Source organism: Schistocerca cancellata, chromosome 1 (assembly GCF_023864275.1).
Source record: "Schistocerca cancellata isolate TAMUIC-IGC-003103 chromosome 1, iqSchCanc2.1, whole genome shotgun sequence".
Classification (NCBI taxonomy): Eukaryota; Metazoa; Arthropoda; class Insecta; order Orthoptera; family Acrididae; genus Schistocerca; species Schistocerca cancellata.
In genome coordinates, this window is record NC_064626.1 from 532,402,760 (window position 1) to 532,430,273 (window position 27,514).

At 42.2% G+C, this 27,514-nt stretch overlaps 1 protein-coding gene across 2 annotated transcripts in view; it reads left to right on the plus strand.

Moving 5' to 3' along the window:
- The window catches only part of LOC126179391 (nardilysin-like), a 343,267-nt gene that overhangs the window by 50,501 nt on the left and 265,252 nt on the right, over positions 1 to 27,514 (plus strand). For both annotated transcript variants that reach the window (XM_049924604.1, XM_049924605.1), the window contains exon 5: positions 22,868 to 23,036. In XM_049924604.1, coding sequence (XP_049780561.1) covers positions 22,868 to 23,036 — 169 coding nt within the window. The remainder of the gene's footprint in view (positions 1 to 22,867; positions 23,037 to 27,514) is intronic.

The following is a 27,514-nucleotide window of genomic DNA, read 5'->3' on the forward strand; positions in this document are numbered from 1 at the left end:
TTCCTGTTGTGTGTTACAGGCCACCGAGAATTTTTCAAAAATCAATGGAGTGTGATGTATCTGGCTAATATGCAAATATTTTTCATTTAATTGTAGAACTTCATCTTCCAGGCAAAAGAAAATCACAATGTCAACAGGTACTCAGGCTGCTGACTGTGCTAGAGAAATGTGCAGCTATTGATGGAAAATTAAAGAAGGTAGTCATAGTTACTTTCACAATGAGCAAAACTATGTAAGTTTTTGTGATTTATTGGCAGTTCTGAGACATAATGATATATTCTTGGAAAGGTTCCATTTAATGCAGGTGTCTACAGTGGTGATTCTATCACTGCCACAAACTTACAAAAAACTTTTAGTTTCAGTGTTTTAAAGGTTGTGTAATTTGTTATCAATAGCCTCTCAGCACTCCCGTCAGTAAATTACGAAATAAATATGAGGATAATAGCTTATACATCTTTACTCTGCAAACCACTGTGAAGTGCACATGAGCCTGTATTTTCTGTCATACCAGTTATTATGACTTTTTCCCCTTCCAGTCACATAAGGAGCACTGGCAGAATGACTCTTTAAATGCCCCTGCACCTACTGTCGTTTAAATGCCCCTGTGCATACCATCCCCCATTTTTCCTAACTGGTACGAGTACCATACACTTGAACCATTTGCTAGGATTGTTTGGATGAGTGTTTTGTAACCAATCTACTTTTCACTCTTATTACTTTTGTCTAGTATTCTGTCAATGACCTGAAGTCTGCCACCTGATTACTTTTGCTAGTATTCTATCAACGACCTGAAGTCTGTTACCTGCTTTACGTACAACTTAGCCTATGTGATTGTTCCATTTCATATCCCTACAAATTGTTACTGTCAGGTACCTTGTATGAGCAATCAGTTCCAGCTGTGACTTGTTATTATTGTCGATATCGGCTAATAGATTTGTTCATTTTGTTAAGTGCACTGTTTTATATTTCTGAACATTTAAAGGAAGTTGTCAATCTTTGCACCGCTTTAAAATCTTATCAAAATCCAACTGAAAATTTGTGAAGATTTTTTGAAACAGTACTTCATTATAGATTACTGCATCATTTGCGGAAAGTCTTGAGTTTACCTTAAATATTGTCTGTGAGGTTACCAATATTCACCATGAACAGTAAGTGTCAGAACACACTTCCCTTGGGCACACGTCTGTTTATGATTCTCCATCTGAGATAACATGCTGTGTTCTTGCTGCCAAGATTCCTTCAATCTAGTCATAAATTACACTTGATACACATTTTTGACAATAAGCATAGGGTTCGTATTGTGTCAGATGCTTTTCAGAAATGTAGAATTACTGCGTATGAATGTGTTGATCCATGGCTTTCAGAATGTTATGTGATAAAAGTGCGAGTTGGGTTTCACATGATCGATGTTTTTGGAATGTTACTATTTTGCATTGAAGAGATCATTCTGTTCAAGATGCTTTGTTGCATTTGAGCTTAGAATTTGTTCTAATAGTCTACAACAAGTGGATGTTAAAGTTACTGGGCAGTAGTTTTGAGTATCACTTCTGCTACCCTTCTTGTAGATGAGTGTAACTTGTGCTTTTTTCCAACCCTCCTCACCTGCTCCCCCAAGGGCTAATTCTGCTCCAAATTCAATATACAATCTGATAGGGGTTCCATAAAGACCTGGAGCTTAGTTGATTTTAGCAGTTGCAATCGTTTATCATTGTCACTGACACTAGTCTGTGTATCACATCGTTTTGCTATGGTGCATGAATTGGGACAGTGCTCCTGAATTTTCCTTTGTATAGAAATGTTTGAAAACATAGTTGAGTATTTTTACTTTTGCTATTCTACCCTTGATTTCCAAGCTGCGGGCGTATGGGGTATCATCTAAGTTGTGCGACTGGATTCGTATTTCCTGTCAGGAAGGTCGCAGTTCATAGTAATAGACGGCAAATCATCGAGTAAAACTGAAGTGATATCAGGTGTTCCCCAGGGAAGTGTCCTGGGACCTCTGCTGTTCCTGATCTATATAAATGACCTGGGTGACAATCTGAGCAGTTCTCTTAGGTTGTTCGCAGATGATGCTGTAATTTACCGTCTAGGAAGGTCATCCGAAGACCAGTATCAGTTGCAAAGCGATTTAGAAAAGATTGCTGTATGGTGTGGCAGGTGGCAGTTGACGCTAAATAACGAAAAGTGTGAGGTGATCCACATGAGTTCCAAAAGAAATCCATTGGAATTCGATTACTCGATAAATAGTACAATTCTCAAGGCTGTCAACTCAACTAAGTACCTGAGTGTTAAAATTATGAACAACTCCAGTTGGAAAGACCACATAGATAATATTGTGGGGAAGGTGAGCCAAAGGTTGCGTTTCATTGGCAGGACACTTAGAAGATGCAACAAGTCCACTAAAGAGGCAGCTTACACTACACTCGTTCGTCCTCTGTTAGAATAGTGCTGCGCAGTGTGGGATCCTTACTAGGTGGGATTGACGGAGGATGTCGAAAGGGTGCAAAAAAGGGCAGCTCGTTTTGTATTATCACGTAATAGGGGAGAGAGTGTGGCAGATATGATACGCGAATTGGGATGGAAGTCATTACAGCAAAGACGTTTTTCGTCGCGGCGGGATCTATTTACGAAATTTCAGTCACCAACTTTCTCTTCCGAATGCGAAAATATTTTGTTGAGCCCAACCTGCATAGGTAGGAATGATCATCAAAATAAAATAAGAGAAATCAGAGCTCGAACAGAAAGGTTTAGGTGTTCGTTTTTCCCGCGCGCTGTTAGGGAGTGGAATGGTAGAGAGATAGTACGATTGCGGTTCTATGAACCCTCTGCCAAGCACTTAAAAGTGAATTGCAGAGTAATCATGTAGATGTAGATGTAGATTTCAGCTCCTGTCTCGTCCATGAGTGGAGTGAATGGACACTAACTCTGATACCAGTAAAACCTTTACATATTATCAGAATTTCTATAGGTTTTGGGAAAGCTGCTCTACAGAGCTAAATGGTTTGAGTTTCTTATTCATATATGAAAATATTTCTTTATTTAGTTTGCTGAGTGTATAAATAATTTTGCTTGTGTGTCCTTTGTACTTTGGTAATTATTGTTGCTACAGATGCCTGATGAATACTGATTACCGGTAAGCTTCAGTGTGGACATCCTTAAAGTGCTTAGGTCTATTTACTGCTGTTAGATCCAATATATTTCCATCATGATTTGGCTTCTAAAATATCTGCTCTAGGAAGTTTTTGGAGAAGGCAAGTTTTGCAGGAGGCCTTGCCTTGCCCACCACTTCAAAACCGTAGTTTTCGAAATTGATTGTTGGGTGGTGATGAGTGTATGATTCGGGTTTATGTACTACTGAATTTTGCTTTTCTCTCAAGGTTTCAGGATAAATTCATGGGCAAATCCCCAAAATTTATAAATGCCCAGACATTTATGCATTTTAAAGATTAATTGACAAGTGGCACATATAAAAAATTTAAGCTGATATTTTTTATTGGAAAAGGTGTTTTGGAACACTGCTGCTTCAGTGACTGGGTAACCAAGTTGCAAAAGCTGCTTGAGAGTTAGGGGAGAGTTATTAGGGGAAATAAACTGGACTGTAAACATAACTTTTTGCATATTGAATGAGGTCAGTTCTTGGGGTAGCACATAATAATAATAATAATAATAATAATAAAAGAAAAGAAAATGACACTCATGTTTAAAATTAATTTTTGGACTAAAGTGTAGTTTATATTGAATATATAGGTAGTATTTTTACTTATCTACACTACTACAAAAAATAAATAAATAAATAAATAAATAAAAAGCTGTTCTCATTCACTCTACCTAACTCAGGCACTTTTGCAAATTCTGAGCGCACTTGATACACTTCTTGATCCTTTTCCATTTTGTTGGAATGTGACTGTTTGTATTCCGTAAAACAATATTTACAAGATACTATTTTCCTTTTTAAATTGAAAAAGTTCCAAACTGATACTCTTTTCTTAACCATCTTGCAACTCTTCAATAGCATGTTTTCTATAACAATGTAAATAACACAGAGATGAGGTTATATTGCTTTTCACTCAGCGACATAGATTTGAATGACTGTCAGATGGTCAGACTGGTGTTACCAATTCCAGGTAACTAAATAACCCTCAGAATTGCACAAATTACCTGAAATTATCAGCCACTCATTCAAAATTTCATCTACTATATACTTGCAATAATAGCAATAGCTCTAATATTTACTTAGAATAACTGGAATTAGAGCAAAAAAAGTTTATCCATAATGATTTTAGTTAGGGATTTGTCACACACTGATTCTGATTCCACAATTCCATGAATGCAGATTGTCTAGGAATCTACTAATATTGGAATTATCTGATTCCAGTGTCTTGGGCATTGATTCTTTGTTATTAAATCTTTTTTATGTGAGTGTTGCCATTTTATCTTCACAGCAGTGCAGTTACACGAAAGTAGATGAAGAAAGGAACAGAATAGAAAACTATAGTTTGTCTCAAATGCCACTATATCTTACGAACACCCCGCCCCCCCCCCACCCCCACCCCCCCCCCACCCTCCCCACTGAAAATAGTTTAACATTTACAAATACATTTATCATGAAGAACATATAGCTAGCAGCTATTTAATACATTCAGTAATAATTTTGTCATCAATAGTTGTTCTTCAATAATATTTAGAGATTTATGAAGGATTATAAAGTGTGTTACATTACAAAGCGATGACGTAAGGACAGTGTTTTTCATACCAGCTTATCACTACACAGCTGGTCAATGTTGTGTGTGTGTGTGTGTGTGTGTGTGTGTGTGTGAGAGAGAGAGAGAGAGAGAGAGAGAGAGAGAGAGAGACTGATAGTGAAGTGTAGAACTAGTAAAAATAATGACATTATAGATGATAAGCAGCTGTCAGCAACTTACACCCTTTCTTGGTACAGCAAACTGGAATGCTAGTAAAAGAAGAAGAAGAAGAAGAAGAAGAAGAAGAAGAAAAAGGCCATTGACAGTTTCATCCCATTCCCCTATTTTAATTAGTAAATTATTCATTCTAGCAGAAAAAAACTGAAAAAATGGCTTTTTTTTATAAATGTCCTGATTTTGGACAAACTTTTAAAAAAGTACTTTTTTAGTAAATGTTGAGATTTTTGGCATTTAAAACTGCTTTGGGCATATGCCCATTTATAGATGTTTGCCCACTGAATATTTGCCCGTCCCACATCACTAATACTGAGTCCTGCCAAAACAATCACACATGCAGCTTGAATTTTTATTTATGTGGATTTGATTTTCTTGTCTATTGCAACAAATACACCACCTCTACCCCTGTTTCCTTAATGCATGAGTAATACAAAACCATGACATACTCATAAGCAGTGGTGCAAAAGTAAATTCTCTTACTGATGATATGGCATTATGTTCCTTTCACAAGATTAGATAGTTTTGATAACATTTGAGTATAAAGTAGATGAGGGTGATGATGTGTGTGTGATGTCAATATGTAATTTGTGCATGTGTAAATGCTAATTAGTGGCTGCTTGATAGCATTGCTTGGCTTGGGATGAAGAAATTGAGTCACTAAATAAAGTCGTGAAAAAGCTAAAAATGGAAAATACTCTGAATAAAAGTCAAGCAGTCATCAACCCTAAGATCACTCAGTACTCTTAAATGTGTAATTGGACATGACCCTATTGAAGGTGATATACCCTTGCCTTACTATAACCTGAAAATTGAGCTATCCAACCAGTTATAGGCAATGTACAGTTCACATTAACCATGATGTAATATGGAATTTTTTGTGTGCACGCACATAGCATCACTAGATGTGGAAGTACAGTAGTGTTGTATGACAGAAAAAATACTGGGACTAGCTGGATATTGAACTCCAAACCTAGGATACACTCAATGACCAGACAGTGCTAACAATAATATGAAAATATAAGAACAATTTAGAAACTGGAAGTATATTATACTGGCTCAGTAAAACCAACACTTCGAAGAGAGTTGAACAAGTTGTGCAATTACCCCTCTGGCAGTTTGCTTATGAGGCAGTTTTCACACAAATATTTGGATATGCATGCTACTTTTAATGTAATTATCTGCAGTCATAGACAACATACCAGCCATATCATGGATTGCCCTCTCACCATCAAACTCGTACTTTTATTGAGTTATACATTAACTGTAATCGTGTCAGGAGCTTGAGTACTTGAAAGCACACAGTGCCCCTCGACAGTAAAGTCAGTTCGTGTCAGTGGGCAGTACATTGTGCTGCATTGTGAATAACGTAGACCCTTCAACCACAGTATCTGGCAATTTGTTTCACAAAATTCCTACATACACTGGTACCTAGCTGTGTGATACCCCTTCCGCAGGTTTTGTAGACAGAGAAAGCAGCTTAGAATGGTAAGGTCTTCTTTCCGTTTTGAGTACATGGGCACTACATAGCTGGAAAACCAACTAAGGAGTCATAATCAAGAAGAGCAGAGTTCACATCTTCACATTGTGCTCTTGATTTGGGTTTTATTTGATTTTTGTAAATCACTGTGGGTGAATGCAGGAATGGTACCTTAAACCGTCCATAACTGTTTCCTCTTCTCTCATCACTGCTGCTCTAACCAAAATTGATGAGATGTTAAACACTAACATTACTTACTTAGGGAATCTGTGCAGTTATTACATGTGAAAGTCCAGTACAACTCATGTCCTCCAAGTGCATTTGAGATTGCAAGTTTCCATAGGTTGATCTTGTAGGTTTATTTATTTATTTAAATTTTCTGCCTGTAACCATTAAGCTAGTGACTTTTGCAGATGTCGTATGTAGTAATAAATTAAACAATGGAAAATCCAGGCTGGAATGTAACAATATTGTGAATATGTTATATAGCGGAGATGCTGAGTCGCAGATAAACACAGTAAAAAGACTGTCACAAATACAGCCTTTGGCCAATAAGGCCTTTGTCAAAATTAGACAACAAACAAACACATACACACGCATGCAAACACAACTCACACACACATGTGACTGTAGTGTCAGGCAACTGAGCCACTTTACATACTGTGCATTGCCACATAATTTCACTTCGTACTTTGAGTTTCATACAAACTTTTCACAGCCTACAGGGAATCGGATCGATATGTTTTGAGAGTGGGCCCAGTATTGCAGTTGGAGTTGAAGAGGTGTTTCACCTAGTGATGATCTTCCAGCCTTTTCGTAGTCCGGCAGTTGGATATTATTTGTTCAGTAATCAACATATGTTTCCTTCCTCTGACTGTGTATTGTTTTTCTCATTTGTTTCAGTGAGTGGGGCTCTTCAAAGTACAGCAAGTGTTTAATATATTATGGGTTGCAACAGATGTCCTTTGGCTTTTTTATGAGGAAAGTTTTTCACTCCCTGTGGGGCAGCTTTGTTTCACAAGTTTACAAAGTATATATATTCCTGACATTGTATCAGTGTGGGGCAATTTCTATTCTGTAGTCTCTGAGGACAACTCAACGGACAATATATTACGTGTTGTAACAGAGTTCCTGTAGCTTACAATTCACTAAGTGAATACAAACACTTATTTACTAGGAAAGTCTTCAACTCCTGTGAAACAGCTGTTGTCAGTGCATTAGTATAATGTTTGTACATAATATTCCTTATATGTTTGACGTGCTGATTTACAGTGAATTTTACGACGTTTGTGTGTGTGTGTGTGTGTGTGTGTGTGTGTGTGTGTGTGTGTGTGATGTAACACCACTTACCATAGTGAAAGAAAAATGATACAATGTTATAAAGCATAAGATTCAAACATGCCAACATAGTCTTAGTTATCTAAATTTAATAAATGCTTTACTAGCAATCATGGCATTTGGAAATTTCTTCAGAGTCCAGTTTTCAAAGTATGTGTCAGCCTGTTGAACCATATCTGCCCATTAATATAAAGGACTGTTGTCAGTTACCTTTAATTTTGTCCTCTGCCTGAAGTAATCATCCTTATTCCTAGTTTCATAATTATGTAGCAAACCCAGAACTTGATCTATCTAAACAACACCCTAGAACCAAACCTCCTTCATTCTTTGGATGGCGTTATGACCTCAAAGAAGGGATGGATTACCGCTGAGCTGAACAGAGATTTCATGACATGGTGCTGGACCTTAATCCATGTGTTGTGCTGTTTTCTGTAATACCTAAGTTCTCTGGAGGTCTGCCAGACAATTTCACTGTTGAATACTGTAGTTAAGAGGTGGATAAATTGTTCCCTACTATACAATTTGTAAGATTTGATTTGAAACTATTTTTACCAATTGACTTATCAGATAAAAGCTACTGCTGATTTTCTTGCATACAGAATTAATGTAGTTAACCCAGCAAAGATTTTTGTTCAGGTATGGTCTGGAAGAACAGTAGATGTCCCACCAGCTTAAAATTATCATTATATACCAGGTATAACTGTGGTGGTCATTTGAGATTTCAGTGAAGAGTAATCTGTGAACATAATCTTGATTACAGTTCCTCTTGTACTTTAATTAATCTAAAATAACTCTTGGACTCTGGAACAGTGACAGTGACCCTGTGTAAAGACCCAAATATACCCTACACTGTCACAAGAACTTGTTTTGCTTGGGTCACAAATAATCATGGGACTTTTAGATAAGTTGCAGATGCCTTTTGTATGATTGACTGTTTAGTCAGATAGAATTTCGGCAGTTGTGGAGTACTCAAGAAACAGTAGAAGGTGGCCCTGGATTAAAAGCAGTGACACTCCAGACTCAGTGAAAACAGTAGCTATGGGCCTGTTCCTGTAAGCACCCGTGACCCACTTCATCGCTTCATGATAGATAGCATCAGTTATCCACAAGTATGTAGCCTTGTTCTTCCTTGTGCTGTGCATTTTTTTTAATAGAAAAGAAGCTGCATCAGAGTTTTATAAAACTGTAGCAGATGTATTCTGCTGTGTGTACGACTTTTTTTTTTTTTTTTTTTTTTTTTTAATGAGATCTGTGTGTGAGGGATCGGCGTTTCAAATCTAGTAGGAGTGAAACCACTTCTTTTTATTTTTTGATTCATATTCCCTGGATCTCTAATGCAGTTGTGTCACTTCAGTTTGGAATGAGTCAGCACATACATTATAATAGTTATAATATTTAAAAAGCTATAGTAACAACTGCTGACAAAAATCTTATATCTCATTTACATTATAAAAGTTAAAGCTAAATAAAGTCATCCGGCCGCGGTGGTCTAGCGGTTCTAGGCGCTCAGTCTGGAACCGCGCGACTGCTACGGTCGCGGGTTCGAATCCTGCCTCGGGCATGGATGTGTGTGATGTCCTTAGGTTAGTTAGGTTTAAGTAGTTCTAAGTTCTAGGGGACTGATGACCAGAGATGTTAAGTCCCATAGTGCTCAGAGCCATTTGAACCATTTTGAATGAAATAAAGTCACTTTTTGAAGACTATTATCATTAGAGAAATGGCAGCAAGGAATAAGATAGATCCCTTTTGGACTCAGTACATGTGCATTGGACCCCCATTCAGCATTTTGAAATGGCTTTTCTGGCAGCCATTGAGGATAAAGATGAAACCAGTTGCAGATTGTGACACACTTTAAGATGAAAGTATTGAGGCCAGGGGTGACAGGCCTTTATGGTGGGTGGTGGAAGTGGGTTGACAGAGGTCAGGGGGCCAGTAGGTGACCACCCTGAGCAGTCAGATTGATACCTGGTGGGTGTCTTATGTATTGCCGTGAAAACATCATTGTTAAAACATTCATTTATTTCTCAACAAACTACAATAGTCATGTCAGTGCTCCGAGAAGCCAACACTCCCAAGATGTAAGTTGTGTATGGCCGGTGAAGAGGTGTGGCTGTCAACAGGTGGCCTGGCAGCTTGCAGTGGCAGACGGCTGATGGAATCATAGTGGCAGCAACTCTGTAGGATTGTTGACTCCAGGAGTGGGTGATAGTTCACAGTGCAGGCTAGAGCTGCCTGGCTGCTCAGGCTGTGGTGTAGAATCATGTCATGGTCTCAGTGTCCTGCACAAAATGGCTCCTCACAGTGGCAGTGTCTGCCCATGGGAGCAGAGGCGGAAAGCAAGAAATTTGCCTGCACGGGCAGCCTATGCTGCATCACCCTGGGCTCAAACTGTAGGCATGCAACGTAGGAGGCTGGCAGTGCCTGGGTAGGCCCCCAGGGGGCCCAACAGTTGGTGGCTGTTAAATCAACAGAATCATACTCACCGTGAAAGATACGACTGCTGCTAGCAGTGGCAGAGTCCAGAGGTGGTACATAATTGGTTGAACCAAGTAGACTTGTACTGTCGTAGATCCCCCCCCCCTTAGGAACCGGTGGCCAGCAACTGCAACTTCTCTGTCTAGAAATGAGTTGTATTTGTATGGGGTTGGCTTTTCCCCCCTGTGGGTCCGGGGGTTAGAATGGGCCCGAAGCATTCCTGCCTGTCGTAAGAGGCGACTAAAAGGAGTTTCACACATTTCGGCCTTTATGTGATGGTCCCCTGTAGGGTTTGACCTCCATCCTTCAAAATTTTCCGAAAGAGCGAGCCTTACATGGTGCATTGTGTCCATCATGCATTGAGATCTTTAGCCCACTTGCTCGCTGTCGCATTGCAGTCCTGCCCATTCTCCATCTCTTGGGTGAGGACACCTTTGTGGGTGTGTTTTCCACCATGCACGATGCAGTGTCGCTTTCTGCATTGACGATGACCATGGACTTCTTCACACCTGATATCCAGCACCGTAGTCAGTCCGTTGTGGTGGGGCCACCATGTACCCTGTTGGTTGTGGCCCTCTGACCTCACAGGGATTGCTCTGCTGATGCCTGCTCTGTTAACTCCCCACTTATGCCGAGGGGTAGATGCCCATCCCCCTGGAGCATCGGGACTCCTGGCAATGGCCATACTGCCAGGTTGCCTATGCTGCGGGTGGGCGGCGCCCGTGGGGTGGCCCCTGGTTGGAGTGGATGGCATCAGGGTGGGTGACATGCGATGAAGCGTAGTCCATCATCACGTGCTGGTGGTGAAAAAAACACCAGCAGTCTCTATGTGTTCACGAGCTTAATTCAATCCACAGACGTACGACCCCAAATTGTTCACCTCCCTGGCAACACCATGGGAGGAACATCAGGCTAAGGATGGCAGCATATCTTATTCGCCCTGGTACCTGTATGTTAGAGAGCTGATGGGGGATCTTTCATGACGATGAAGCCTCAGTTTTTTGTGGAGCATTGAGAGGACAAGTTAGGGGAGGTATCATATTTCACAGGGACCTTCTTTTGCAGTCTGACGATGGGCTGTGCACGAATTTAGAGCGATGAGGTGTATATTTTGTCCGACGTGTCCACTGGGGTCTGAGGGATAATCAGGTTGCCTCCGGTGCCTTCATCTTGGCCTTTGATGGTGATACATTGCCCGAGAAGGTCAAGGTGATGGTGTACCACTGTGATGTAAAACCCTATATCCCTAACCTGATACGTGGCTTTAAGTGCTGGAAGTTCAGTCATATGTCTTCCTGCTGTACTTACAGCTTCACATGTTGAAATTGCGGATGCCCGTCACTTCCCAATACTCCATGTGCCCCGCCTCCCATATGTGTCAACTGTGGAGAGCACAGTTGGCCTTGCTTGCCAGACTGCAGGATTTTCCAGAAAGAAAGGAAAATCGTGGAGAACAGGACCTCGGACCGACTGACCTTCACTGAGGCTAAGAGAAAATTTGAACGCCTGCATCCTGTGCATATGACATCGTCTTACTCTGCTGCTACAACAGTTCTGGCACCATCAGCTCCGCCATCCCTAGTCACCTCTCAGAACCTGCCCCCTTGATGGTGGGCGGCATTTCCCTCCCTGTTGCTCCTGCACCACGTCCGTCCCCACTTCTAAGCCGGAGAAGCGTAAGTCTTCTTAGGCTTCTCTTGCTAGGAAGGGATCCCGTGGGTCACTCCCTTCCCAAGTTTCTGCTAGTGGGAAATACGACACCTGCCAGCGGCTGAAGAGCCCAAATGAAGCTGGTCGTAAGCCTTCACGCTCATCTTCAGTCCTGGTGACTGAGCCAGTGAAGTCCTCCCAGCCAGGGAAACCCAAGGAGCAGTGAGAGAAATCCAAAAAGAAAACCCCTAAGACCAAGGAAATAGCAGTGGCACCCACACCACCGCACCTACAAGCTCTGTGTCTGAGGATGGGGTGGAGATTTTAGCGTCCGCTGAGGACCTAGATCTCCCCAGACCCTCAGACACAATGCTTATGTACTGTTCAGGCAATAAGTCGGTGGCAGCAGGTGACTCTGAGGCGTCAACTACCTCACTGAATGTTCAATACCTTCCCACTCTCAGGATGACGTCATTTTCCAGTGGAATTGCGGTGGTTTTTTCCACCGTCTGGCTGAGCTATGGCAACTGGTTAGCTTTACACCTGCTATCTGCATTGCCCTCCAGGAAACCTGGCTCCCAGCAATGCGGACCCCTGCCCTCTGCATCTATAAGGGATATTACAGGAACCATAGCGACTATAGTCGAGTGTCAGTTGTAGTTTGCGTTTATGTCCTAAACTCAGTCTGTAGTGAACTGATGCCTCTTCAAACCCCTCTTGAAGCTGTGGCTGTCAGAATAAGGACGACGCAGGAAATAACTGTCTGCAATGTATATCTTCCTCCTGCAGATGGTGCAGTACCCCTGAATGTATTAGCTGCACCGATTGATCAACTCCCTAAACCTTTCCTACTTTTGGGAGATTTTAACACCCATAACCCCTTGTGGGGTGACACTGTACTTACTGGCCGAGGCAGAGATGTCGAAATTGTGCTGTCTCAATTCGACCTCTGCCTCTTAAATACTGGGGCCGCCACACATTTCAGTGTGGCTCATGGTAGTTACTCGGCTATTGGTTTATCACTTTGCAGCCCAGGACTTCTCCCATCTATCCACTGGAGAGCACATGACAACCTTTGTGGTAGTCACCACTTCCCCATCTTTCTGTCATTGCCCCAGCATCAGACCCATGGATGCCTGCCCGGATGGGCTTGAAACAAGGCAGACTGGAAAACTTTCACCCCTACTGTCACTGTTGAATCTCCTCCACACGGTAACATCGATGTGATGGTTGAGCATGTGACTACAACAATTGTTTCTGCGGCAGAAAATGCCTATTATCTACCAATGCAAATGCAATTGCCAAGCACTTTGCTGGAGCTTCTGCATTGAAGAATCCCCGTCCCCAGCATTTCGCACTCTCAAATGGCGGCTGGAAAGGAACATCCTCTCATTTACTACATGTCACAGTGAATCCTATAACGCCCCATTTACAGAGTGGGAGCTCCTATGTGCCCTTGCTCATTGCCCGGACACAACTCCTGGGCCTGATCCGCTCCATAGCCATCTCTCATCTGACTACAAGCAACATCTCCTCATCATCTTCAGCCGGATCTGGAGCGATGGCATCTTTTCATTGCAATGGTGGGAGAGCACCATCATTCCGGTAAAAACCCGTTTGATGTGGATAGCTATTGGCCCATCAGCCTCACCAACGTTCTTTGTAAGCTGCTGGAATGCATGTCATGTCGGCGGTTTGGTTGGGTCCTGGAGTCGCGTAGCCTACTGGTTCCATGTCAGGGGCTTCTGCCAGTGTTGCTCTACCATTGATAATCTAGTTTCCATTGAGTCTGCCATCCGAACAGCCTTTTCCAGACGCCAACACCTGGTTGCCGTGTTTTTTGATGTACGAAAAGCAATGACACGACCTGGTGACATCATATCCTTGCCACATTGTGTGAGTGAGGTCTCCGGGGCCCACTTCCGATTTTTATCCGAAACTTCCTGTCGCTCCGTACTTTTTGTGTTTTACGTTGGTGCCTCCCATAGTTCCATCCATATCCAGGAGAATCGAGTCCCACAGGGCTCTGTATTGAGCATTTCTCTATTTTTAGTGGCAATTAATGATCTAGCAGTAGCTGTCGGGCCCTCCGTCTCACCTTCTCTGTATGCAGATGACTTCTGCATTTCGTACTGTTGTTCCAGTACTGGTGTTGCTGAGTGTTGCCTGCAGGGAGCAATCCACAAGGCGCAGTCATGGGCTCTAGCCCACGGCTTCCAGTTTTCATCTGTAAAGTCATTGTGTCGTGCACTTCTGTCGGCGTTGTACGTTCATCCGGACCCAGAACTTTACCTTCATGACGGTCCACTCACTGTAGTTGAGACATATTGATTCTTAGGAATGGTTTTGGATGCTCGATTGACTAGGCTTCCTCATCTTTGTCAGCTTAAGCAGAAGTGCTGGCAGCAGCTCAATGCCCTCTGTTGCCTGAGCAACACCAATTGGGTTGCAGATCGCTCTGCGCTGCTGCGGCTCTACAGAGCCCTTGTTGAATCATGAATTGACTATGGGAGTGTGGTTTATGGTTCGGCAGCAGCGTTGCATTTACTTGACCCTGTTATATAGCACACATATGTAGTTCTCCTGAGCAACCGAATTACCATCTCCTTTTCCCACCCGCAGCAGTCCATCTCCTGCATCGGTGGCCTAGGTTGGGGCTAATGATTGCGGTTCGCGTGGGATCGCTTGTATCTAAACTGGAGTCCTTGCCTATACCACCTCTCCTCGAGGTCTGAATATGTACACCTCCATGGTGTACGCCTCAGCCGCAGCTTCGTCCGGACCTTTCATGTGGCCCTAAGGACTCCGTGAACCCTGCGGCTCTCCGCTGTCATTTTCTCTCGATTCTTTACATGTTGCAGGGCTGTGAAGTGGTTTACACCGACAGCTTGATGACTGACGGTTGCTTTGGCTAGGCCTACGTTCATGGCGGCCATATTGATCAGCATTCCTTACCCGATGGCGGCAGTGTATTCACTGCAGAGCTGGTGACCATTTCTCGTGCACTTCAGTATCTCCGTTCATGCCCTGGGGAGTCTTTTCTTTTTATGTACTGACTCCTTGAGCAGCCTGAAAACTAATGACCAGTGCTACCCTCGTCACCCTTTGGTAACGCCCATCCAGGAGTCCATCTATGCTCGGGAACGGTCCAGTTGTTCAATGGTGTTCATCTGGACACTTGGTCACGTCAGAATCCCAGGAAATGAACTTGCTGACAGGCTGGCCAAAAAGGCTACACAGAAACCACATCTGGAGGTGGGCATCCCCTTGCACCACAAGATTTTTCAGCTTTGGGAGACGGAATGGCAAAATCTCAGTATGCACGACAAACTGTGAGCCATTAATGGGTCCACGAATGTGAGGACGTCCTCGATGAGGGCCTCTCGCAGGGACTCCGTGATTCTCTGCCAGCTCCGCATTGGCCGTGCCTTGGCAACCCACGGCTACCTCCTGCGCCGTGAAGACCAACCTTAGCATCGGTGTGGTGCCTGGTTGACAGTGGCCCATATTCTTCTGCTCTGCCCTTCTTTGGCTGCCCTCCAACTTCATCTTCGGTTGCCAGACTCGTTATCATTGATTTTAGCGGACAATGCCGTATCAGCTGATTTTGTTTTATGTTTCATCCATGAGGCTGGGTTTTGTCATTCAATCTGAGTTTTCGTGCATGCCCTTTGTCCTTCTGTGTCCTCCACCCTAGTGCTATTAGGGTGGAGGTGTTGCAGAGTGGCTGGCTTTTCCTTTTTATTTCTGTGGTCGGCCAGCCACTGTAATCTGCTTCATTGTTTTACTCTCTTCTAAATGTTTCTCGCATCTCTCTGTTGTTTTCTTGTCCTCTTTTGTTCCTTTTAATGTTCCTTACCTTTCCTTTGTTCTTGTGGTCTTCCTTTCTTTGTGTTTTGTGTTATATGTCTCGTCTGTTTCATTCTCACACTTGTGTCATTGTTTTATTAGAAACAAGGGACCGATGACCTCGTAGTTTGGTCCCTTTCCCCCTCTTTTAAACCAACCAACCTCTTCCCTCCTTTTTCAAAGTATCAGTTCTTATCACATAAGCCACAACAGATTGACAGGATGTGCGTGAAGCAGTCAAGTTGGCCTTTCTGCTGCGTCAATGCTAATATGCCTTTGGTCTCTCTGCTTGGTTGTAGGATGTAATCACTCCCTCAGTGGCAGTACTTAACCATGTCAGCAGGCAGCCCCTCATATAACTTCACGTGGCCAGGCTGAACTGTTCTCTTCAAGGCCTCTTGTGTTTGCCATTGGCAGTATCTCACTTTTACCCAACTATGCCAAGTAAATTAACTACAGCATAAGACACCTCTGTTCTTGAAGAGATCCAGCCTAAGGGATCTCGGCTCATGACACTTCTGCAAACTTTCGATATAAACTTATAACTTGGCAGTTACGTGAAGCACATTTAGTTTTCCCTGCACTAGTTCAGCTTAAACCACAATGTTCATTGGCTGTACTTCTAACCTAACAACTATTTCCCACATAATCCAACGGACTTCCTTTTCTCTCCTACAGAAACATCTCTCCACTGAACTATCCCTTACAGACTGGTAAATTTTCATCACCAAACTCTTAATTGTCTACAAATTCCTTAGCAGTCACTTAACAGTAAATTCTTTCTATGCTTAACATTTCTCCCTGTTTAGCAGGTGGCTTCTTGTCTATTATTACTCAGCTAACCATTACTTGCTTCAGGTAACCCAGTCCACTGGTAGTTGATGGTTAATTTTCTGCATGAGGTGGATGCAAGCTTGCATGAGCTGGATACAAGCTTACAGGAAGCAAGATCAGAAACTCAGCAGTATTGGAAACTCAGCAGTATCAGAAACTGAGATAGTCATGATCATAATGTTTCTGCAGTGCCTATCATGGTGCTGCCATATATGCTGGAACATTTGCTCAGTGATAATATGAACCTTCTGTGATGATGTTATAAGCTCATCCAATGAATGAAGCAGGTGTGGTGTTTGGGTGTCATTTAAATGGGTAAACTGGGTTTCCAGCATATCTAATGGTTTTTCTGGCCAGTACAACAAGGGTTGTGTCAGGTTCATTATGGTTGTTCCAGTAATGGTAGCTGGGAGATGGAATGTCGTACCTGCTATACCATTGACTACTATTCCACTATTCTGTAATTCCATCCTTGTCATTCCTTTGGACCGACCATCTTCATAAAAGTTCACTAACTCTGGCACAAATATGATATAAAACCAGTGCATACCAATCCTTTGAAAGTATGAGAATGACGTCAGGACATCCCTCTGGCATCCTACCACATCTGCTGTACCCATGAATAACTGCATGTCACATATTCGTGTGCTGGTCTGGACTGCCCTGGTTGGACATATCATAATCGTCTTCCCTTTGGCTTCAACAGAGCTCATCTGGTGACATCAGTACATAGTTATCCCTCTCATTGAAGACTGACAATGCCACATGTATTTCCACCTGTAAAAATTTCTTATTGGTTTCCCAATTCACTGGGTAGGGGTGGGTTGTGAAACACTGTTAATGCACATTCACTCTTATCACAGGAAACTGAACCAATACATGAAGCCTGGTTCCAGTAGTACCAATCTCAACTGTTGCCATATGCTAAAATAATGACCAAATTATCTTCCATTGGTTTTACTGTATGCAGCAGCTCTGGCATTAATTCTTGCTGCACCCTTGCAGGCCTGTTAGAAATTGCTACAGAGGTAAGCAGTGTAGGACTTGAAACTTCCTGGCAGATTAAAACTGTGTGCCCGACCGAGACTCGAACTCGGGACCATTGTCTTTCGTGGGCAAGTGCACTACCATCTGAGCTACCGAAGCACGACTCATGTCTGGTACTCACAGCTTTATTTCTGCCAGTACCTCGTCTCCTACCTTCCAAACTTTACAGAAGCTCTCCTGCGAAACTTGCAGAACTAGCACTCCTGAAAGAAATTATATTGCGGAGACATGGCTTAGCCACAGCCTGGGGGATGTTTCCAGAATGAGATTTTCACTCTGCAGCGGAGTGTGCGCTGATATGAAACTTCCTGGCAAATTAAAACTGTGTGCCCGACCGAGACTCGAACTCAGGACCTTTGCCTTTCGCGGGCAAGTGCTCTACCATCTGAGCTACCGAAGCACGACTCACGTCCGGTACTCACAGCTTTACTTCTGCCAGTACCTCGTCTCCTACCTTCCAAACTTTACAGAAGCTCTCCTGCGAAACTTGCAGAACTAGCACTCCTGAAAGAAAGGATATTGCGGAGACATGGCTTAGCCACAGCCTGGGGGATGTTTCCAGAATGAGATTTTCACTCTGCAGCGGATTGTGCGCTGATATGAAACTTCCTGGCAGATTAAAACTGTGTGCCCGACCGAGACTCAACTCGGGACCTTTGCCTTTCGCGGGCAAGTGCTCTACCATCTGAGCTACCGAAGCACGACTCACGTCCGGTACTCACAGAAGGCAAAGGTCCCGAGTTCGAGTCTCGGTCGGGCACACAGTTTTATTCTGCCAGGAAGTTTCATATCAGCGCACACTCCGCTGCAGAGTGAAAATCTCATTCTGGAGTGTAGGACTTAATTGTCCATGTACCATGTGATGTATTGTCTCCTGCAATGGTATCGCCTCTGCCCTCCTTGTGTCACATTGGTTATATACCAGGGATTGTAGCAGCCTTGCTATGGCCACTCTCACATCTAGGAAGTTCAGTCAAGCTTGTACCATATCCGAATCCCAATCAATTGCTCCCATAGTTGTCTTCATATATTCTGTTAGTTCTGTAGTAAATTCTTGTACTACCCTGATGTTATACAATAGACCTTACTGCAGACTTGCCAAGTGTGTAGTATACAACTCCACAGTTGCTCTGTTGGTATCTGCTACCCCCTGCACCAACAAGTCCCAATGTGTTATTTAATTCCTGGATGTTGTCACCATCTGATGTACTAAACACTGTCCTCAGCAACTTTTCACCTGCATTGAACCATTCCATAACGATGTATGTGATCCTGAATTCATCACTTAGTGCAGCGGGTTCCATAACTGCTCTTGTACAGTGGTAAAAAACATGCTAAAAATCTCACTCATAGGGGATGAGCATAGGAGTCATCATGGGGGGCCATTTAAAAGTAATTTCTTTGAGTTTCTTGAATAACTCAAAAACCATGATTTCTAGCAAAAATGTTTCCCAATACAAAATTAAAATACCTTAAATTTCCTACAAAAATGTCCTATTCATTTTGTCCTCTAAGACCATCCAAGGTTGGTGTGGATAAGTTTGCTGGAATGGGACTGCTCATTTTCAAGTCTAGAACAGTAATCTGCTGTAATGTTTCCATGTTGCAGGGGATGGAAAAATCACTGCACCTTGCTGCTGTCTTGTCATTGGCAGCGTATTGTAAACCTGTGTAATTGCTTGTAATCACTTGGTGGTGAATTATGAATGGCCAAAAGCTTGCTGCACTTCTCTCATCATCGATTGTGTTACCGTAAAGTGCATAAATCTCTTCCATTGAGGAATTGGGGGCACTTGTAGAATTGGCTGCACTGAGTGGAGCCACTTACCACAAATCCACAGTATATCATCGAAGGTGGGTGTGGATAAATTTGATGGAATGGGACTGCTCATTTTCAGGTGCAGATCAGTAGTGGTAGCTTGCATTATTTTGGAATATCTGAAGTTCCATAACATCTATGTGACGTACTTGTTTTGCAAAGGAAGGCAATTTAAGCCTCTGGGCCTCTTCAGATGCTGGGAGAGCTGAGGCTGGGTTGATGCATGTGATACCCTTCATTCTGGGAAAAGTATTCCAGCCAGGAGACAATGAAACTGAAATTGTAATTATGTGTTGACAGCATGTTACTTCTGGGGTAAGCTTTTCGGTGTGGTAGACAGCTGACATCTCCAGCTGTTGAACTTTTTTGTGTAATACCTCACTTAACATCTGCAAATAAGAACTCATTTAATAAACTGAAAAAAAACTCCACTATATAAACATGAATTAAGTGAAGTTAATTCATCCACTCACATAAGAGAACTGGGCAGAAAATGCTGGGGAGGTATAGGCTGTCTGCAAAATAAAAAGTTAGGAGCACTTGTGGCGGGGAGTTGCCATTCCTGGAAGAGCACTACATCTACATATATAACTACATCTATATGAATACTCAGCAAATCACAATTAAGTGCCTGGCAGAGGGTTCATCGAGCCAATTTCACAATAATTCTCTATTATTCCAGTCGTGTATAGCGCATGGAAAAAATGAACACCTTTTGGTGCGAGCTCTGATTTCCCTTATTTTATTATAGTCATGGTTTCTCCCTTTGTAGGTCGGTGTCAGCAAAATAGTTTCACATTCAGAGGTGAAAGTCGATGATTGAAATTTCTTGAGAAGATTCCATTGCAATGAAAAACACCTTTGTTTTAATGATGTCCATCCCAAATCTTTGTATCATTTCAGAGACACTCTCTCCCCTATTCATGATAATGCAATACAGCTGCCATACAAGATGACTACGAATCAATTTCCACTCTAGCAGTGTAGAACAATGTGCATAGATTACGTCCGTATGTGTTTCCTGCATTAGTGCATTAGAAGCTAGTATCTGTTAATGCACTTTGTGAAAAGTAAACACCTCCCAGAAATGTTTTCTCATGCGTTGCCAGTGATGTATAATGAGCAATGTGGAGGGTCAGTATAACTTTGTGAAACACCCAAAAGCTACTTCTTGCGGTGTAGTGGGGTAGATAGAGCGGAAATTGCCTGCTTGCTCTTTAGTTTGCAGACCTATGAAGGAGGGAGCAGCATGGCCACAATTTAGTGGACTGCCTCCCCTCGCACCCCCAGCACACAATTTGTATCTTAATATGGCTACTGCACTTAGACATAGTACAAATATTCAGCATTTGTTTTAACCCCTTCATTTAACAGTAATCAGTAGTTTTATACCCATAAAACTTTTTTAATAATCTGTGATTTTTCCACGCATAGACTTGAACATGATCAGTCCCATTCCATCAGGCATATTCACGCCCACCTTGGAAGGTATTCTGTGGATGTGTGGTAATTGGCTCTACTTAAATAAATGCAGCCTATTCTACAAGTGCCAGCGATTCTTTAATGGGAGAGATTTGCACAGTCTACCAGTAACACAATTAATGGTAAGAAAAGTGCAGTAATTTTCTGCTTATCCAGTATATCACCACCAAGTGACTACAACACAATTACACAGGTTTACAATACATTGTCAACAATTGACTGCAGCAAGGTGCTGTGATTTTTCCATCCCCTGCAATGTGGAAACCATTAGTCCTAGAGAAAAACTGAATTGAACTATTTTTATAGGAAATTTAATTTTAGTTTAATTTTGTTCTTAGAAACATTTTCGATAGAAGCTGCAGTTTTTGAGTTATTTAAGAAAAACATAAAGAAGTGACCTTTAAATGCCCTTCCGTTCCCGTGCTCACATTCCATCGGTTGGGATTTTTAGTATGTTGTTCATTACACTCATACCACTGTACAAAAATTTGTGACTACGCAGTCCCCCCCCCCCCCCCCCCCCCCCCCTCCAAATTAGCCTTCGTTGACACTAACATGCTCATCCAGAGTGACAAGAGTAGAACCGGATGTTGGAACTACATCTGAATCTTTCTCCTGCTCTAAAAAGTTTTTGTGAACTGTCGTGTCTGAGAACTGTCTATGTACTTTAGTAAATTCCTATTGCGAGAAATCTTTAATCTGTTTTAGATCCTTATTTGCACCTCTAAATTGCTCATTAATTTTGTTTTGCATTAAGTCATCCTGTTAATCACTTCTGACAATAACTCCTCTGCTAAAGATGAAACAGCATACTGTAATCATGATATCTTGCTGTTCATTTCTACAGTTCAACCTTATTTGCTTTTAGCTTAGTAATTAAATCAGCACTTGACTTATAACTAGTTTTCTACTGTGTCAACTGCAACAGTGTGTATATCTCTTCTTTAAAAAAATGCTTTTTACACATACAAAAATTTTATTTACTCCACATCATAAATCACCACCAAAAATGATAAAAATAAAAATAAAGATAAAAATTCAAATTGGGTTTAACACAGTCCAACTAATAATGCCTGATTAGCTCACTGCATTGCAGTGTCAATAGGAAGCAGGATTGCGCCACTGGGCTACTATTGGTGGAGGTGTGGCTGGATCACTGCACTGGGTTACTATTGATGGAGGTGTGGCTGATGCTGCTGTTCCTCAACACTGCAGAGCATGAAACAATTGTAGTCCTTCTGTATATCCTGGCTGCCAATTTTCCGACTCATAGACTTTACAAAATCTTTTTTTACATAATTGTTGTTGATTGATTTATTGAGTACTCATCAACAATTTAGTTGTTCTTAAATCTCATGAAAGGCACTGCTGCTAATGGCTTGTGTACTGTGCCACAATTTATGCTGTTAACTTGGATCTCAGTGATAGTCAGTGCCAGATGCCACTTCAGTGGTTGCTTTTGAAGCCCAGTTGGGGCAGTTAGTGCAAACGAGTAATCTGCGCCAGGTGGTGAGACACTAGCTAGAAGCTATCGATAAGGGAAGGTGAAAGGAGCTTCCTTGGCTCAACCTCCCCCACTCAAACCAAAAACCCCATCCCCCAACTCTTTACTTCGCACTGGTTCTTAAAATTTTGTAAGTAGACTTTCATGGCGTAATTTGCATCTATCTTCAGGAATCTAACAATTTCTGGTTTTTTGACATTGCTGTGAGTCTTTCTTGTGAATCAATAAACATATGACCATTTATGCCACCCTTCTTTGTATAGTTTCGATGTCCCCTGTTAATCGTGTTTGGTTGGTCCCAAACATGAACTGTATCAGATGAGTTCAAACGCAGTGAACCCTCACCTCAGTTACTAGTCAATTTCATCTAGTTGTATGAATGAATTGATACTTTACCATAATCTAATGTTTCTTTATGGCCTAATACAGAACTTATTTCTTAATAGCATTGTGTCATTTTTTTCTCCATACAGATACGTGGAGGATCTACTAACGCAACAACTGAAACTGAAACTACAACATTTTATTTTGACTGCCATGAAAGACATCTTTCTGCAGTTATTGACAGATTTGTTCAGTTCTTCATTTCACCTCTCCTACAAAGAGAGGCCATGACACGTGAAAGAGAAGCAATAGATTCAGGTATGTGTGAAGTAATTTTGTCTGTGACATTTTATTATACATTTAAAAAAACTATAAAATTGCAATAAGACAGAATTACAGGTTAGAACTTAACTCATCGTGTGAAATTCTGTTGGTAGACACATAAAAAAAGAGAATCTGTTCTATCTTTTGGAACTGTTAGTTCCTTCTTTGTGGAGGAAAGAAGAAATGGCTAGAAAGTAGGGGCAGATTACTTTGACCCTAGCTAGAAAGGATAAGATGAGAGGAAGAGGAAGGGGGTAATACCAGAGATTGTATGACATGAAAGATAGTACATTGATAAGCACTGAGACAGCTTCAGTACAGAGATGGTAGAAGGACTGAGTGAGTAGTGAAGATAGATTTGTAATGAGATTGAATATTTTTTTGATTTTTGGAAATGTCATTGGAACACCTGTATTTCACAGTGAATCAGCATTTAATTTTTTTTTGTAGTTTAAAATATTGTCCTTCATCTGTCTTCAGCAGCACTTAAATTTATTTGTTGAAAAAATTGAGCAACCATTTGCACAAAATGCATTTTATTTCTCTACCTAACATCCTTCTTAAGAAGACTGTACAGAAAAATATTGCACAAACAAGTACAAGCTAGATAAGAATATTTACATTTAAGAAAGAAAAGTTTAACAATTTGAAGCTAAAGAGCTGGCACATACTTAGAATTATCACATTATTAGAAAGTGTCAAAAACAAGAAGTTGTATGCAGCATATTACTGTTGTCCTAAAAATATTCAATATAGTAATCAAATTTGTTTATGCAAAGAGAGTTCATACGAGCTTACATATGGATCATAGAGCATGTTCAAATATGGTATAAGGAACCCAAACCGCAAAAGCAGTCATCATCCAGAAATGGATCAATGAATAACATGCATATCTTGAGGTTGGTCTCAGATTGGTTGTAAATACATGATAAAATAATGAAACAAAAACTTACACAACTGTATTAGCCTTAAAACATAAGTGAAAATGTAAGTGTGCATAACCAGTGCATTAACTAATATATAAAATCCTTATGATACATAAAATAAGTTAATACAAACAACATCTGGCACTATGGGTGGGAAGTTTAGGAGGTAATCGCTGGAACAAGTGTAGTGATGTTAGTAGTCAACTAGCAGGGAACCAGTCGGCAAAAACAAAGTGCAAAGCATATCATGGGGTTGGAACCTGTAACTGTATTAATGGAGAAACAATTCTCAATCAGTAGCTGATATGGAGCGTCAGAAAGTAATTATTGTATACTTCTATTACAGTGAAACAACTGGTACCAGAATATCAGCAAGTTGCAGACACAATTCATGAAACAATTGAAAGTAATGATGTTTGGTTTAGAACACATTGCTGAACTCGTGTAGAGAGGTCAATAGCATGCTCACAGGAAATAAGGCCGCACAAACAATGTGTGGGATGCTCCAAGGAGCCAGAAGCAATAACTGGAGTAACTAGACAAATGGTTCCTAATCAATAGCCAAAACAAACGATCAAAAATAACTGCACGAGAAAAGAAAAATGGACATAGCCGTATGATCCTATTATATTGACATATATGGGGCAGTCAAAAAATTTCCATGCAAAGGCCGTACAATGTACACTCCTGGAAATGGAAAAAAGAACACATTGACACCGGTGTGTCAGACCCACCATACTTGCTCCGGACACTGCGAGAGGGCTGTACAAGCAATGATCACACGCACGGCACAGCGGACACACCAGGAACTGCGGTGTTGGCCGTCGAATGGCGCTAGCTGCGCAGCATTTGTGCAACGCCGCCGTCAGTGTCAGCCAGTTTGCCGTGGCATACGGAGCTCCATCGCAGTCTTTAACACTGGTAGCATGCCGCGACAGCGTGGACGTGAACCGTATGTGCAGTTGACGGACTTTGAGCGAGGGCGTATAGTGGGCATGCGGGAGGCCGGGTGGATGTACCACCGAATTGCTCAACACGTGGGGTGTGAGGTCTCCACAGTACATCGATGTTGTCGCCAGTGGTCGGCGGAAGGTGCACGTGCCCGTCGACCTGGGACTGGACCGCAGCGACGCACGGATGCACGCCAAGACCGTAGGATCCTACGCAGTGCCGTAGGGGACCGCACCGCCACTTCCCAGCAAATTAGGGACACTGTTGCTCCTGGGGTATCGGCGAGGACCATTCGCAACCGTCTCCATGAAGCTGGGCTACGGTCCCGCACACCGTTAGGCCGTCTTCCGCTCACGCCCCAACATCGTGCAGCCCGCCTCCAGTGGTGTCGCGACAGGCGTGAATGGAGGGACGAATGGAGACGTGTCGTCTTCAGCGATGAGAGTCGCTTCTGCCTTGGTGCCAATGATGGTCGTATATGTGTTTGGCGCCGTGCAGGTGAGCGCCACAATCAGGACTGCATACGACCGAGGCACACAGGGCCAACACCCGGCATCATGGTCTGGGGAGCGATCTCCTACACTGGCCGTACACCACTGGTGATCGTCGAGGGGACACTGAATAGTGCACGGTACATCCAAACCGTCATCGAACCCATCGTTCTACCATTCCTAGACCGGCAAGGGAACTTGCTGTTCCAACAGGACAATGCACGTCCGCATGTATCCCGTGCCACCCAACGTGCTCTAAAAGGTGTAAGTCAACTACCCTGGCCAGCAAGATCTCCGGATCTGTCCCCCATTGAGCATGTTTGGGACTGGATGAAGCGTCGTCTCACGCAGTCTGCACGTCCAGCACGAACGCTGGTCCAACTGAGGCGCCAGGTGGAAATGGCATGGCAAGCCGTTCCACAGGACTACATCCAGCATCTCTACGATCGTCTCCATGGGAGAATAGCAGCCTGCATTGCTGCGAAAGGTGGATATACACTGTACTAGTGCCGACATTGTGCATGCTCTGTTGCCTGTGTCTATATGCCTGTGGTTCTGTCGGTGTGATCATGTGATGTATCTGACCCCAGGAATGTGTCAATAAAGTTTCCCCTTCCTGGGACAATGAATTCACGGTGTTCTTATTTCAATTTCCAGGAGTGTATATGCTGTACAATATTATGGATATGGAAGAGGATGTAGATGAAGATGAAATGGGAGATACGATACTGTGTGAAGAGTTTGACAGTGCATTGAAAGACCTGAGTCGAAACAAGGCCCCGGGAGTAAACAACATTCCATTAGAACTATTGACGGCCTTGGGAGAGCCAGTCCTGACAAAACTCTACCATCTGGTGAGCAAGATGTATGAGACAGGCAAAATACCTCGGACTTCAAGAAGAATATAGTAATTCCAATCCCAAAGAAAGCAGGTGTTGACAGATGTGAAAATTACCGAACTATCAGTTTAATAAGTCACACCTGCAAAATACTAATGCAAATTCTTTACAGACGAATGGAAAAACTTGTAGAAGCTGACCTCGGGGAAGATCAGTTTGGATTCTGTAGAAATGTTGGAACACATGAGGCAATACTGACTCTGAGACTTATCTTAGAAGAAAGATTAAGGAAAGGCAAACTTACGTTTCTAGCATTTGTAGACATAGAGAAAGCTTTTGACAATGTTGACTGGAATATTCTCTTTCAAATTTTAAAGGTGGCAGGGATAAAATACAGGGAGCGAAAGGCTATTTACAATTTGTACAGAAACCAGATGGCAGTTATAAGAGTCGAGGTGCATGAAAGGGAAGCAGCAGTTAGGAAGGGAGTGAGACAGGGTTGTAGCCTCTCCCCGATGTTATTCAATCTGTATATTGAGCAAGCAGTAAAGGAAACAAAAGAAAAGTTCAGAGTAGGTATTAAAATCCATGGAGAAGAAATAAAAACTTTGAGGTTCGCTGATGACATTGTAATTCTGTCAGAGACAGCAAAGGACTTGGAAGAGCAGTTGAACGGAATGGACAGTGTCTTGAAAGGAGGATATAAGATGAACATCAACAAAAGCAAAATGAGGATAATGGAATTTAGTCGAATTAAGTCGGGTGATGCTGAGGGAATTAGATTAGGAAATGAGACACTTGAAGTAGTAAAGGAGTTTTGCTATTTGAGGAGCAAAATAACTGATGATGGTCGAAGTAGAGAGGATAAAAAATGTAGACTGGCAATGCCAAGGAAAGCGTTTCTGAAGAAGAGAAATTTGTTAACATTGAATATAGATTTAAGTGTCAGGAAGTCGTTTCTGAAAGTATTTTTATGGAGTGTAGCCATGTATGGAAGTGAAACATGGACGATAAATAGTTTGGACAAGAAGAGAATAGAAGCTTTCGAAATGTGGTGCTACAGAAGAATGTTGAAGATTAGGTAGGTAGATCACGTAACTAATGAGGAGGTATTGAATAGGATTGGGGAGAAGAGACGTTTGTGGCACAACTTGACTAGAAGAAGGGATCGGTTGGTAGGACATGTTCTGAGGCATCAAGGGATCACAAAGTTAGCATTGGAGGGCAGCGTGGAGGGTAAAAATCGTAGAGAGAGACCAAGAGAT